Source organism: Eucyclogobius newberryi, unplaced genomic scaffold (genome assembly GCF_026437365.1).
Source record: "Eucyclogobius newberryi isolate DKJ021-1_F unplaced genomic scaffold, fEucNew1.0.hap1 SCAF_1, whole genome shotgun sequence".
NCBI classification, from domain to species: Eukaryota; Metazoa; Chordata; class Actinopteri; order Gobiiformes; family Gobiidae; genus Eucyclogobius; species Eucyclogobius newberryi.
In genome coordinates, this window is record NW_027315723.1 from 8,243,324 (window position 1) to 8,257,394 (window position 14,071).

Sequence of the window (14,071 nt, forward strand, 5' to 3'; positions counted from 1 at the left end):
TGCCTAAGGGCAAAAAAATAACAAATAAATAAATATTATTTTCATTAATTTTTATATTACTTTGCATGTTTGGCGGGCTGGATTATAAAAACAAACGGGCCGTATGTGGCCCGCGGGCCGTAGTTTGCCCACCCCTGGTATATATGGTGGTACCTTTTAGCACAGACACATGCTGTACATAGTGACTGTATATATGGTGGTACCTTTTAGCACAGACACATGCTGTACATAGTGACTGTATATATGGTGGTACCTTTTAGCACAGACACATGCTGTACATAGTGACTGTATATATGGTGGTACCTTTTAGCACAGACACATGCTGTACATAGTGACTGTATATATGGTGGTACCTTTTAGCACAGACACATGCTGTACATAGTGACTGTATATATGGTGGTACCTTTTAGCACAGACACATGCTGTACATAGTGACTGTATATATGGTGGTACCTTTTAGCACAGACACATGCTGTACATAGTGACTGTATATATGGTGGTACCTTTTAGCACAGACACATGCTGTACATAGTGACTGTATATATGGTGGTACCTTTTAGCACAGACACATGCTGTACATAGTGACTGTATATATGGTGGTACCTTTTAGCACAGACACATGCTGTACATAGTGACTGTATATATGGTGGTACCTTTTAGCACAGACACATGCTGTACATAGTGACTGTATATATGGTGGTACCTTTTAGCACAGACACATGCTGTACATAGTGACTGTATATATGGTGGTACCTTTTAGCACAGACACATGCTGTACATAGTGACTGTATATATGGTGGTACCTTTTAGCACAGACACATGCTGTACATAGTGACTGTATATATGGTGGTACCTTTTAGCACAGACACATGCTGTACATAGTGACTGTATATATGGTGGTACCTTTTAGCACAGACACATGCTGTACATAGTGACTGTATATATGGTGGTACCTTTTAGCACAGACACATGCTGTACATAGTGACTGTATATATGGTGGTACCTTTTAGCACAGACACATACTGTACATAGTGACTGTATATATGGTGACTGTATATATGGTGGTACCTTTTAGCACAGACACATGTTGCCTTCTCTCGCGGTAGTTCCGGATCTCGTTGGCCTCGGACTCTCGCAGCTCCACTTTGTCGTAGCCGTACCAGCCCAGCAGCTCGTTCATGGTGCTCTCTGCAAACGTCTGGAGAATGGAAAACAAAAACGATTCTGTAATTCTTATAAAAATGTTTATCACAGACATTTACTCGACTTGACTTGTATTTTTTTTTAAAGAATTATAAAAAGTATATGGTCATGATGAGAACTAAAACGCTGAGTAGACTATTACATATAGATTATCGAATAAGATAAATGACACAGTTTAATGTTAAATCTTTTGTGCATGTTTTCATCTGCTTGGGCCTTGCATGTGCAGAGAGCAGTGTTGCTAACCTTCAGACAGAGGGTTAGAATCCTGTTTCCACGAGTGGTCAAGGCTCTGCTTTCTGGACTCATCTGACCTATTAACATTCATCTGTCCTCTAAGAGCCCTATGGTCAGTTAGACAGTACTAACTACGGCCATGCACTCTCATCATTCAGCCACTAGAGGCAGTATGCATGCTCATCTGGGAGAAAAGCTGGATAGCACCCATTTACCACATCTGGGCCCCATACCACAACTTCAGAACCAATAGATGCGGTAAATGTGATAGGTTTATGATCATAGTCAAATAGATTTATTCTCTTTAACAACATTGTCATATCACCACCTAAATGGGTTTATAATTTAATTTGATCAACTTCCACCGATAGATTTATATGGGACATTGTAACTTAAAATTTTCTCCCATTGGGCCATAAAAATCATGCCTTATAAGTAGCATCTACACACACCGAACTGTACAATCTTGTCCTTAACAAGATTTCGACATATTATGTGCAATTTTGGTGATTTTTACACATTAAATGCCTTGTTTGCACATGAAAACTTAACATCATGAAAAACTTGTAAAATCTCTAAATTTAAGCTGTTTTCTAGCAGTGTCTCACCGTAAAAAAAAGTAAAATAAAAATATTTAAAAAACAGAAAATTCAGATTTCACCTCCATATAATGTACTATATACTTCTTGCTAAAATAATTACAATATAAATGGAAATATGAATGTTGATGAGACAGTGTGAATAAAGGAATCATAACTTTTCTTTTCTCAATTAGAACAGAAAATTAGACCTTGCGACTCTGCTCTCTGGCCCCTGCAGACCCGGGATGGGCCTCGCACCACAGTTTGGCATAAAAGTTCCATTGTTTTTGCTTGACTTTCTGTGATCAAGGCCCAGAAACCATCAAAAACAAGACAATATTTCCAACATATGAGAGCAAAGCGTTCAGTTTTGAATGTGTGTAAGAGAAGAGAGAAGTGGAGAGAGTGGACACAGGAGCCGCCTGTTTGGAGCGGGGCATTTCCGAGAAGCCTGTTAGCTTAGCTCGGCCTCTGCGTGGTGTCCAGTGTCACACTAAGGTTTCAGCTGCACCGGGGATCAGGTTACCCCAACACACACACACACACACACACACTAACAATGTCAAACCCAACACACGGCAGCAGTGGAGGGTGGAGATAAGATGCACACCTCACTTTCAGGAACAAATGTTTGATTTACATATTGTAGAGCGTTAAGGCACAAGACAGGTTCTCATGTTTTTATCAGTATGATTTTGTTTGGTGGGACAGAACGTGTGCTAAATATCTATAAGAGTTTTACACCAGTCTAGTGACAGCTTGTGAAGGGAAAATACAGGAAGTAGCAGAGTTCTTAAACAGAATTCCACTGTCTGTGTTATCAATAAATTACATTCTACATCATTAATTCAGGGACAATTGTTGGGTCCAATAATATTTAATATAGATAGGGGACAGCTAAAATTTATATTGTTTAAAAATGTATATTTTTGTTAATGGATCTATCTCATCACTTTTAGAAACCATTAGGTTAAACATTTGTGAATTTACCTTTTGGATATGTTCTGGCAAAGTAAAATATAATCAATAGGGAAATCTGGTCACATCATCACATTCAAGAAACTGAGCACGACCAATAGGATGTGTTCACGTGACATCACAACATTCTAAAACTCCAACGTTTAAACTCTCATATCATAGACCTCATCACCGCTTCCAAAACCACCACCTGCTCTCTCGACCCCCTCCCAACGACTCTAACCAAGGCCTGCCTCCCTGCTCTCATCCCCCATCTCACCACCCTCTTCAACCAGTCTTTATCCCTCGGCCATGTTCCTTCCATCTACAAACTGGCCTCCATCACCCCCATCCTCAAAAAACCCACCCTAGACTCCGCCAACCTATCCAACTACCGCCCCATCTCCAACCTGCCGTTCCTCTCAAAAACGCTGGAACGCATCGTCGCCGCCCAACTTCACACCCACCTCCAGTCAAACAACCTCTATGAACCCCTCCAATCTGGCTTCCGCCCACTTCACAGCACTGAAACAGCCCTGGTCAAAGTACTCAACGATCTCCTCACCTCTGCAGACTCCGGGGCCCTCAACATCCTGTTACTACTAGACCTCAGCGCAGCCTTTGACACTATAAACCATTCCATCCTCCTACAAAGGCTGCGCCAACTGGGTGTTGAGGGCTCTGCACTTGACTGGCTCACATCCTACCTCACCAACAGGCAAGAGTTCATTTCCCTCTCCGGTCACTCATCCACCCTCTCCCCAGTAACGCAGGGGTCCCCCAGGGCTCAGTCCTCGGCCCCCTCCTCTTCATCTGCTACATCTTCCCCCTTGGTCACATCCTCCGCCAACTCAACCTGGACTTTCACTGCTACGCTGACGACACCCAGATATACCTCACCACCAAATCCACCCAAAACCCTCCCCTCAGCCACATCGAAACCTGCATCTCTACAATAAAATCATGGCTCACTCTCAACTTCCTCAAACTGAACAGTGACAAAACAGAGCTCCTCCTCATTGGCACCAAATCCACTCTCAATAAAACTGGTCCCTTTTCACTCAGCATCGACACCTCGACCATCACCCCCTCTACCCTGCTACGCAATCTCGGTGTCATCATGGACCCCACCCTCTGCTTCACTCCCCATGTCAGCCACATCGTCAAGACCTCATACTTCCACCTCCGCCGCATCGCCAAAATCTGACACTGCCTCACCCTCCCCGCTGCTGAATCCCTCATCCATGCCTTCATCTCCTCCCGCCTCGACCACTGCAACTCCCTCCTCACTGGCATCTCCTCCCATTCCCTCCACAGACTCCAAATGGTCCAAAACTCCGCTGCCCGCCTCCTCACCCACACCCGGTCCCGTGATCACATCACTCCCGTTCTCCGCTCTCTCCACTGGCTCCCCATCAAGCAGCGCATAAACTTTAAAATACTCCTCCTCACCTTCAAAGCTCTTCACCACCTTGCCCCCCCCTACCTGTCTGACCTCCTCATCCCCCACCGCCCCTCCCAAGCTCTCCGATCCTCCTCCTCTCTCACCCTGACTGCACCAACATCCCGACTCAAAACTTTTGGTGACAGAGCATTCTCCCGAACAGCACCCCGACTCTGGAACTCCCTCCCCCAACCTGTCCGCCACTCTCCCTCACTCACAACATTCAAATCCCGCCTAAAAACATACCTCTTCACCCAAGCCTATGACCTCCCCTACCCCTAGCCTCCTCTACCCCATTGCCTACTCTTCTACCCCCTGTTACATCCCCATCTTTTTCTCTCTACTTCTTCTGTCTTGTTCATTTTATCTGTATTTTAATGTGTATTGTACGTGTTGTCCCCCCCTGTCTGTAAATACCCCCCCTTTTTTTATTATGTTCAGCGTCTTTGGGTCACTGAAAAGCGCTATATAAATAAAAGTTATTATTATTATTATTATTATTAAACTCGACTTGGAGCAGGTAAATCTAAAGAATAAAGTCTAAAGAATAAAGTCTAAAGAATAAAGTCTAAAGAATAAAGTCACGCAATAAAGTCTTAAGTAGATGGCGGAAAATACACTTTTGCAGTTGGCTGCCAGCCGCCATCAAAAGCAACAACAACAACAACAACAACAACAACAACAACAACAACAACAACAACAGCAACAGCAACAACAACAACAACAACAGGTCTGAGTTCTATGGTAGAAGTTGCTGTTTAACTGTCAGATGCAGATTGGTTGACCTAGTTTATGGTTCATATCTCTGTAACTACTGGGCTTATCCACATGAAACAAAAACTGGCACAAAGTTCAATGTCTTCTCTCTGTGCAGCAAAAATAAACAAAAGTTAAATGTTTTATTCACAATAGCCATCATTCAACTCCCAAAACATGATTGTGCCATAGCCATAAGCAATGTTTGTGCAGCCGATCCCAAATAATGAGAAGAATAAATATTTGTGGAGATTTCTATGAATCTGAATTTGAATATTTCTTCCAAAAACAATTGATCTACAATAGAGTGACATAGGCCGTATAATATCATCAAATTGAATCTGAAAACAATGTTTTGGTCTGTATTAAATATTATTGGCTGAAGGGGTGTTGTGATGTCACATGACCGCACCCTAGTGTTTACAGATGATTAAAACAATCATTATTAGTTATCAGGTATTAATATGTATCAAATTATAACTATTATGGAATTAATATGGATTTCGGCTCTTGTTTACAGTAGGGTTGCTAGGTAACAGTTGTGGAATTACCTCTACAGTATTTGCGGCCCATAGCTGTGTCCTAATCCAACGACTGCATCCTCCGAAGGCTACATTTGAAGGCCGGTTACGTCACTTCCTTTGTGACAAGTCTGTCTAATTTCACAGAGCCACAAATGCGATCAACAAATGTGGCCCACGTTTCCATGGAGATCGTCCGTGAACGACGGACATATCTGAGCAAACTTTGCAAGTGTTATATAAAATAAGGCCATAACTTCCCAAAACTGTGGGAGCTGCTGTGATTTGTAAACTTCAGCTAACGCAGTGAAAAGTCCATTCAAACTTTTGTGTTTGGACAGATTGCCAACAAACACTAATTATGTTTTTACTTGAAATTATGATGAATTATGATGAAATTATTACTATAGCTATGAAACTACGTTTTCACAACCATGGGAACAAAAAATGTGGCCAGTGTAGCTTGGAGGTAAGATAACATGCATTTAACATGTATTCATCTCAAAAAAACTTTGTATAATGTTTAATCATATATTTACTTCAATCAAATAATTATGTCGGGAAATACGTATTCCCTGAATGCTTAATATGTTGAAATACATAACAATGATTGGATACATTTGTATTAGATAATTTACAAAAGACAGTAACACGAGTGCTGACATAATTCTGGATACCTTCTGTAGCTTGTACCTGTTATTTATATGCCTGTTATATATATATATATATATATATATATATATATATATATATATATATATATATATATATATATATAGTTGCTGAGCGACACAGCGGCTCCGTTGACTAGGCCTGTCCTGTTCCGGCACATGGAGGCTACACAGAGTGGCCTTCGAAGGATGCAGGCGTTGAATGACATGGCCCAGTGGAGCAAATTTATCAAAATCAGTTACAGTTCCTGGATTAAATCTGTTAGATTTGGGTTGGACATAATTTAGCTTTGGTGTAGTCAATGTATTTATGACTTTTGCTGATGGTGGTGATGATGCTGTCTCAGGATCTGTGGAACGACACAAAATCTCCTCTGCAAAAGGCACTTTAACAAGATGTTTTCATGTTCAGTTCCAGAATGAAGTGGGTTTACCCTGTTTCTGTGTATTTATTTCCAGTTTACATGTTTCTCCATCCACATTTCTAATTTTTGATTTCATAACGAAAGGTTGCAATATCCTTAAAGGCTGCTGGAGGGTCCACCACTTGGTGTCTCCATAGTGTCATTATTGCTTTGCCTGGAATGTGAAGCATTAAAAGGATCTATCGCCATGGAAACTAGATAACATTATCTGATAGGGAGCAGTGCAATCTCATAATAAACAGAGTAAAAAACAGGATTAGCCTAAAGGCTACTTTTCGTCTGTAGTCCTCTGGCCATAATGTTGAAGGGGAAAAAAACAAGACATACTGTATGGTTAGACATGGATGGAAACAACAGTAAAGCATGCTATTATTGGGTCCAAATTACAAATATTTAGAAAACTGATAGCACATACAGCACAACAGGTGCTAGTCTTTACTGGTGGCAGGTGTATGTGTGTTGTTTAATAGCCTCTGGTATTGAGTTGCACTCTTTGACTCCTCTCACAGACCAGACCGACTGACTAAAGGTGCTCTTTCAGAGGGATGACATTGTCAACGCTCAGAGCCTGCAACACGACCAGTGCTGTTTCTTTGGCTGAAATCTGCATGTCCATGGTTTTGCAGATCAAGTGACAGTCAGTCCGATCTGGTGTTCTTAAAAAAACACCTGCAATTATTTTTTGTAAAGATTTTTGTCCCATAGGCTATAAGATAAGAAAATGTATGAAATGTCATGTTTATCCACAAAGCACTTATTTATAAATCCATTCTGCTCTAATAACTTCATACATCCAACCAACTGATCTAAATAGAAATATAAGGAACACATTCTAGTAAAGTATTGCATGTTTCATGATCTGAACATGCTGCAGCAGCATCTTCTGCACAGATCTGGGTCTGATCAGGTCCACAGCTCCTTCTCACCTCGGCCCAGACGAGCACAGCACAAACAGCAGATCAAAAGTACTATTCCACCTCGTGTAAAGCCTACGGGCCACAAAAATATAAAAAAAATAATAACAATAAAATCAATACATTTAAATAAATTAAAATATCGATACTGTGACTCAGTATCGATACGCGTATCGTTATGGAGTCCGTGACGTTATATTGCCGTATCGATATTTTGAACACAACCCTAAACGACAGCGTGAAATGGGGATGAGAGAGAGGGGAGGACATGCAGAAAATTGTCAAACTCATGACATTGCGGCCGACTGCACTTGGAGCCTGGCATACGTGCTGTGCCTTAACCACTCGTCCACCAGGCAGCACAAAACGCCTGCAATTCTATACAATATAACTTTGATTCCATACACTGGAAAAATCCGGGTAAAGCAATATAATCTCCAGGTAGATAAGATGGTGGACCCGCCACCACAAACAGTTACATAGTGCAGCTTTAACAGATCAAATGTTCTTGAATGACATTCGACAAAATATTAGTCTCAGAGTTATTGAGTGTTTAATATCCATGGAACTTTAGCACGTTCTCCACCTCTGCTGCTGCGCTCAGGGCCTCTCCATGGAACCTGACCCGTGCGGGCCTGCTCGGGTCTGGTTGGATCACCGCTCCACCACCACCGCCTGGGCTAGTGAGTAGGTGAACAGACCATTGTATGGCTAAATTTGCCCCAGTGTGATTAAAGCAGTGGATCAAGTGTCGGGCTGCTCCACGGGCTGAGGGAGCAGGGCTGAGAGGGAGCAGGGCTGAGAGGGAGCAGGGCTGAGGGAGCAGGGCTGAGGGAGCAGGGCTGAGGGAGCAGGGCTGAGAGGGAGCAGGTCTGAGAGGGAGCAGGGCTGAGAGGGAGCAGGGCTGAGAGGGAGCAGGGCTGAGAGGGAGCAGGGCTGAGGGAGCAGGGCTGAGAGGGAGCAGGGCTGAGTGGGAGAGGGAGCAGGGCTGAGCGGGAGCAGGGAGGAGAGGGAGCAGGGAGGAGAGGGAGCAGGGAGGAGAGGGAGCAGGGCTGAGAGGGAGCAGGGCTGAGAGGGAGCAGGGCTGAGGGAGCAGGGCTGAGGGAGCAGGGCTGAGGGAGCAGGGCTGAGGGAGCAGGGCTGAGAGGGAGCAGGTCTGAGAGGGAGCAGGGCTGAGAGGGAGCAGGGCTGAGAGGGAGCAGGGCTGAGAGGGAGCAGGGCTGAGGGAGCAGGGCTGAGAGGGAGCAGGGCTGAGTGGGAGAGGGAGCAGGGCTGAGCGGGAGCAGGGAGGAGAGGGAGCAGGGAGGAGAGGGAGCAGGGCTGAGAGGGAGCAGGGCTGAGAGGGAGCAGGGAGGAGAGGGAGCAGGGCTGAGAGGGAGCAGGGCTGAGAGGGAGCAGGGCTGAGAGGGAGCAGGGCTGAGAGGGAGCAGGGCTGAGGGAGCAGGGAGGAGAGGGGGGGCTAAGTTTGAAACAAATGTATGAGACTGTGATGAGTGACTACAGTTTGGGGCGGGACTTCCTGTGAGCTCTGACAAGCTAAAGATGAATGTGTCAAACTCACCTGTTTAAACGAGATGGCGATATGGCTGCAATGCTTAATCAGAATAATCATGATTGAAATGTAAATAATTGTAATTGTATTTTGATCATCGTAATCGTTGGGCTGGGCAATTAATATATTTTTTTATCAACATCAAGAGCCAATCCACTGTCCGTAAAAGCATGTGGTTTGGAGCAGAGTTTAGACTTTGAAGGAAGAAAGAGGACGTTTTGTGTTAAATGGCACTTGGTCTTTCTAGTTTCTGTATGTCCTCACACACATCCATATCAGGCAAGGTGGGTTAAGTGTCTTGCCTAAGGACACAGCAACAGTCATGCGCCAGTTTGATCTGGGATCTAATGGGAAACCTTGGAAACAGAGGGCTAATGCTAGCTAGCTGCTAACCAACTTTTGCAATCTAAAAGGACAAAACATTTTCATTCAGAGTTAATGAATGAAATATTTGAGCTCTTTGAGAACAATAATGACATTGAAGAAATGTTAGGTTGCTGCAGATAAAAGGATGTATGTCTGTGTAAATGCTGAAAAAGGAAGGTGCTCTAGATTGAATCAGTCTTTATGAACACATTATCATTCATGCATTGTATTGTTATTGTCCTTTAAACATGCTCTTGAGAATCTTGATTTTGACATGTTATAGAACTTAAGATAATGTATTGTAAACCACACTTTCTATCATTCAGGCGTTCCCTCATCAGAATAGCAGACCATCTACTGGCAAAGGGAGTTGCCATGGGGAAATAAACAAAAGCTAGCTTGCCCATGCTAATGTAAGCACGCAGTTGTAATGAACGTGATTTGAGGCAGAAATGCAAAGTCTGGACATGATTTATGGACTTAAAACAGCATAGGAGATCTCTACATAAGCTTGTAAACAATATTAATTCAACAAGTTTGAATGCAACTACCGTATGTTCTGGACTATAAATCGCACTTAAAGGCGGTATGGACGATTTTTCGGCGATTTGAGAACGCAGGCGGAAGTGCGCATGCGCACTCCCCCGTGTGGACTGATACAACACACACGTGCGTTTGTTTATTAGCGCAACGGAGCGCATCGCATCTCTCGTCTCCCGTAGATTTCTGTCCACTTCTGCGTCAGCTCGAACTGTCTTTCTCAGTCTTCATTTTGCCCCGTACACTGAGGGAACTATATTATGATTGATCCATGTGCTTAGGCACGCGGAAACGTGGGGACCAACCGCACGCGGCTGCAGGTGAGGGGTAGGTGCGTTTTATGATTGATACTTGGCAGGACAAATAATGTATCCACGTCACAAGGAAATATGATACAAAATTTGCTGAAAAAAATCGTCCATACCACCTTTAAGTCTTATTTCATAGAAAAGTGCGACGTATACTCGGGAGCAATTTATATGTGATATTATTAGCACATTTGTTTACTTCCAGAGTTTACAGAGTTGTTTAGAAGTGACACCAAGAAAGAAGAATTCAATGGATTTAGTGATTTGGAGTAATACTGATGCTTTGGTAAACTTGTTAGCATGTTCTTTATGCTATAGTTATCTGAATAACTGTTAATATGTTACGTTAACATACCAGACACTTACGACAGTTCGTTGTCTGTGCGTCATGTAGCTGAAGGTGTTACGTTAGCATACGTACACCTAGTCACCATGTTCTCTCATCTGTTATTATTTAAAATTGCATTTCAAGATGAAATGTCAGTTCTTGGTCCTGGATTTCATCAAATACATTTCCCCAAAACGACTTATATATGTTTTTTCTTCTCTATTATGCATTTTTTGGCTGGTGCAACTTATACCACAGAGCGATAGTCCAAAAAATACAGTAAAAGTTATGTTTTTTTCTTTTTGTTTTTTGCCCTGTAGGCTTTAATGACAGCCTAGTGTAGTGTGAAATGGGGATGAGACTGGGGAATTACATGCAGTAAATTGTCACGAGACAGAACGCAGCATGTGTGCTATCCACTCGACTACGAGCGGCACCGTTTTTGCGGCACTGTTCACGATCCGATCCGTTGAGGTCCCTCTGGCCGTACGGTCTGTGAGTTCTACTGCACTTTTTCTGAAAAACCGTGTTAAAATCTCGGGTTGGCTTGTGTTCTCATCAGAGCTGTTCAGAGCAGCACTCGGCTCCTGTGACCCTCTCGTGTTTCCATGACACCTGATCTCCTGCAAGCTGATCCGTTGTGCCATACTTTGAGACGTGAGCAACTTTCCCCAAACAGAACAACGAAACACAAGCCTTTATTAGGTCTGTCGGATCAATTACTTGCATTTTTATAATATTTGCTGTTTTTTAAGGTGAGACACTACAGTTTACGGTTCCACGTGGAAACAACGTCCAATCAACACCTTACATTTTATTATTTAATTTAATCAACTTACATCCATTAATTTTTGAGGGAAAATGTAACATCAAAGGACATTTTCTTAAAAAAAACTATGAATGAAAACAATACATGACAAAAAACTAGATTTTGTCTTATATGTAAATACATTTAAGTAAAAGTACCTGGACTAAAGCACCATACGTATTTAGCATGTCTGTAGCAGTGTTTCTCAGACTGTGGTAAATACACGTACAGTTCCTCTGGTACAGAAAGGTCCACCACAGCTCAATTATTTGTTTGATTTAGAGTCTGTTTTATCCACATATTTGTCCTCCTTATTGAAAGGTTTTGTTTAGAACTACTGCATTGGTGTAGTCCTAAATAAAGCCCTAAATTAGACCTGAAACAGTTCCATCTGGTGGTATTCTGAGAGCCACACTTTTCCTTAGGTTGTACTTGGTGTACTCAGTAGTAAGTATTATTACTCATGGGCAGCAGAGGCTCAGTTTAGGGATGCAGTGATTTACAAAGCTTAACCCAGATCCAGCCAAACTGTCACTGTGTCCATGAGCAAGACACTTGACCTATGCACTGTGTGATTACTGAGTCAGTGACTGGTGATGATCGGAGGGGCAGTGTTGCTCTGCGCCAGGGCAGCTGTGGCTACAGAAGGCTGAGTCTAGTCAGGTCTGTGATGTGGCATTCTAATGTAAGTCACTGCTAATGTTACTTAAAAAAAAATGTCACAGCAATTCTATGTGTCTAGTGGTGGAAAGTAACAAAATACAAAAGGAAAAAGAAAAGGAAAAAGTTAAATGTACAGGTATCTGTAATTTGCATAGTTTTTTGGCCTTCAAATTACTCATATTTAGGGTTTGAGATCACCTGAAACAGCAAAGAAGTTATTTCTTTCTTTTGTTTTTTTCCAGCTGGAAGAGGGTCAAAGTAAGATCCAAACCCACTCTCAATGCAATTAAAAAAAAAAAAGTCTAGTTTTTGGCAAAAAAGTTGATGTAATATAATACAATAGACACTTAAGATGGAGAAGTAAATACAAAATCAAATGTGGCATTTTATAAAACACTGTGATTTAAGCTTTATGATTCTTTTCAAATAATTAAAGCTCAAGTACAAGTTCAGCACACATTTTAGAGTAATGTATAAATACTGTGTGCAAAGTTATTGCGCTAAGTAGTATGAGTACCACTATACAGCTGCTATAACACATGCTATTTGTGTCCAAGGGAAATTCATCTATGAAAAGCAGTAGTGTATTTGAGTAGCTGTTCATACTATGCCTCTTCCTCAGTATCCAGTCTCCTTCGCGTCAGTCACTTCACTTCCCACAAAGTTGTTTCTGTTTCTTCCATAAACATCTGCTTAAAGAGAGTGACAATGCCAAACCAGAATCCCTCTTCCAGTCCACAGCGCCAGGACTGGACCAGGACTCCCATTTCACATGTTTGGATTCAAATTAGTGAAGCTGTAACAGAACACCTCCCTGGACATCAGCGCGGAGACCAAACCACGCACACCGAGAGTTCATATTTCCGCTCTCACAGATTTTGCAGATTTAAAAAAAAACACATTTGAAGAGCATTTTAGAACATTTAGAAGTGGGTATTCTCAGTTACGGGACGTTATGTTGCGTTAGTAAGAAACTAAAACCACTTTTGGTGATATTGCAACACACTAAAAATACAAACAAAATAATAACTGCTTCATTTCATTCCAGCAAATCTGAAATCAGGTCTAAAATTCTGCAGACGGAAATTGGGGCCCCTAATATTTTTGTATTTTTACTCCCTCCTCACTCCTGCTATAACAATATTATCCCGCAGCAACGACTGATATTAAATAGACCTACAACTTCTATTACTCGCAGACAAACTCCACATTTCCTGTCCGGAGAGGAGGATGCGTTTCTTCTATAAAAAAAAAAAAATGCGTGTCGTTTTAGATTTTCAGCCCGGGCTTGAAGGCTCCTGGAGTATCCTGTTCCACACCGTAGCCAGCCGTCTCAAATAGCCGCAGTCCGAACCCAAACAAAAGACTACACCCGCGCTCCGTCTCCAAGGCACCGCGGAGGGAGGGCGCGAGCTGCGTCTGCTCCTGAGATCTCCAAACTAACAAACACAACTTACAAACACAACTTCACGCGCAGAACTTTCACCAACATAATTAGAGTTTGTAAAATAACCGTTACCTTTTTTACGCACGGGGCAGTGTAACGGAGGCGCGCGGGGGGGGGGGGGGGGGGGGGGGGGGGGGGCACAGCTGGTGGGACTTTAAAGGACACCATCTGGGAGCCTCCCCTGACATTTCAGCACTATCCCACGCTTTTTAGATCCAGCAACAACTGTCACACGAGCCTCTCCTTGTATCTCTCATGTTGTATCACTGCCTCTGGGACACAAGGTTCATTTAAGTCATGGAAGTTACCTGACAGCTCCATGCTTTGATTCGTGCGCACTTGCTCTCTGA

At 42.7% G+C, this 14,071-nt stretch overlaps 2 protein-coding genes across 3 annotated transcripts in view; both read right to left on the bottom strand.

The window, feature by feature from the left end:
• The window catches only part of LOC140370580 (uncharacterized), a 153,691-nt gene that overhangs the window by 92,889 nt on the left and 46,731 nt on the right, over positions 1–14,071 (bottom strand). The gene's annotated exons all lie outside the window — the stretch shown is intronic.
• sobpb (sine oculis binding protein homolog (Drosophila) b) overlaps positions 1–14,071 on the bottom strand; it is a 38,445-nt gene that overhangs the window by 23,950 nt on the left and 424 nt on the right. The window contains exon 2 of the mRNA XM_072457088.1: positions 1,069–1,198. Coding sequence (XP_072313189.1) covers positions 1,069–1,198 — 130 coding nt within the window. The remainder of the gene's footprint in view (positions 1–1,068; positions 1,199–14,071) is intronic.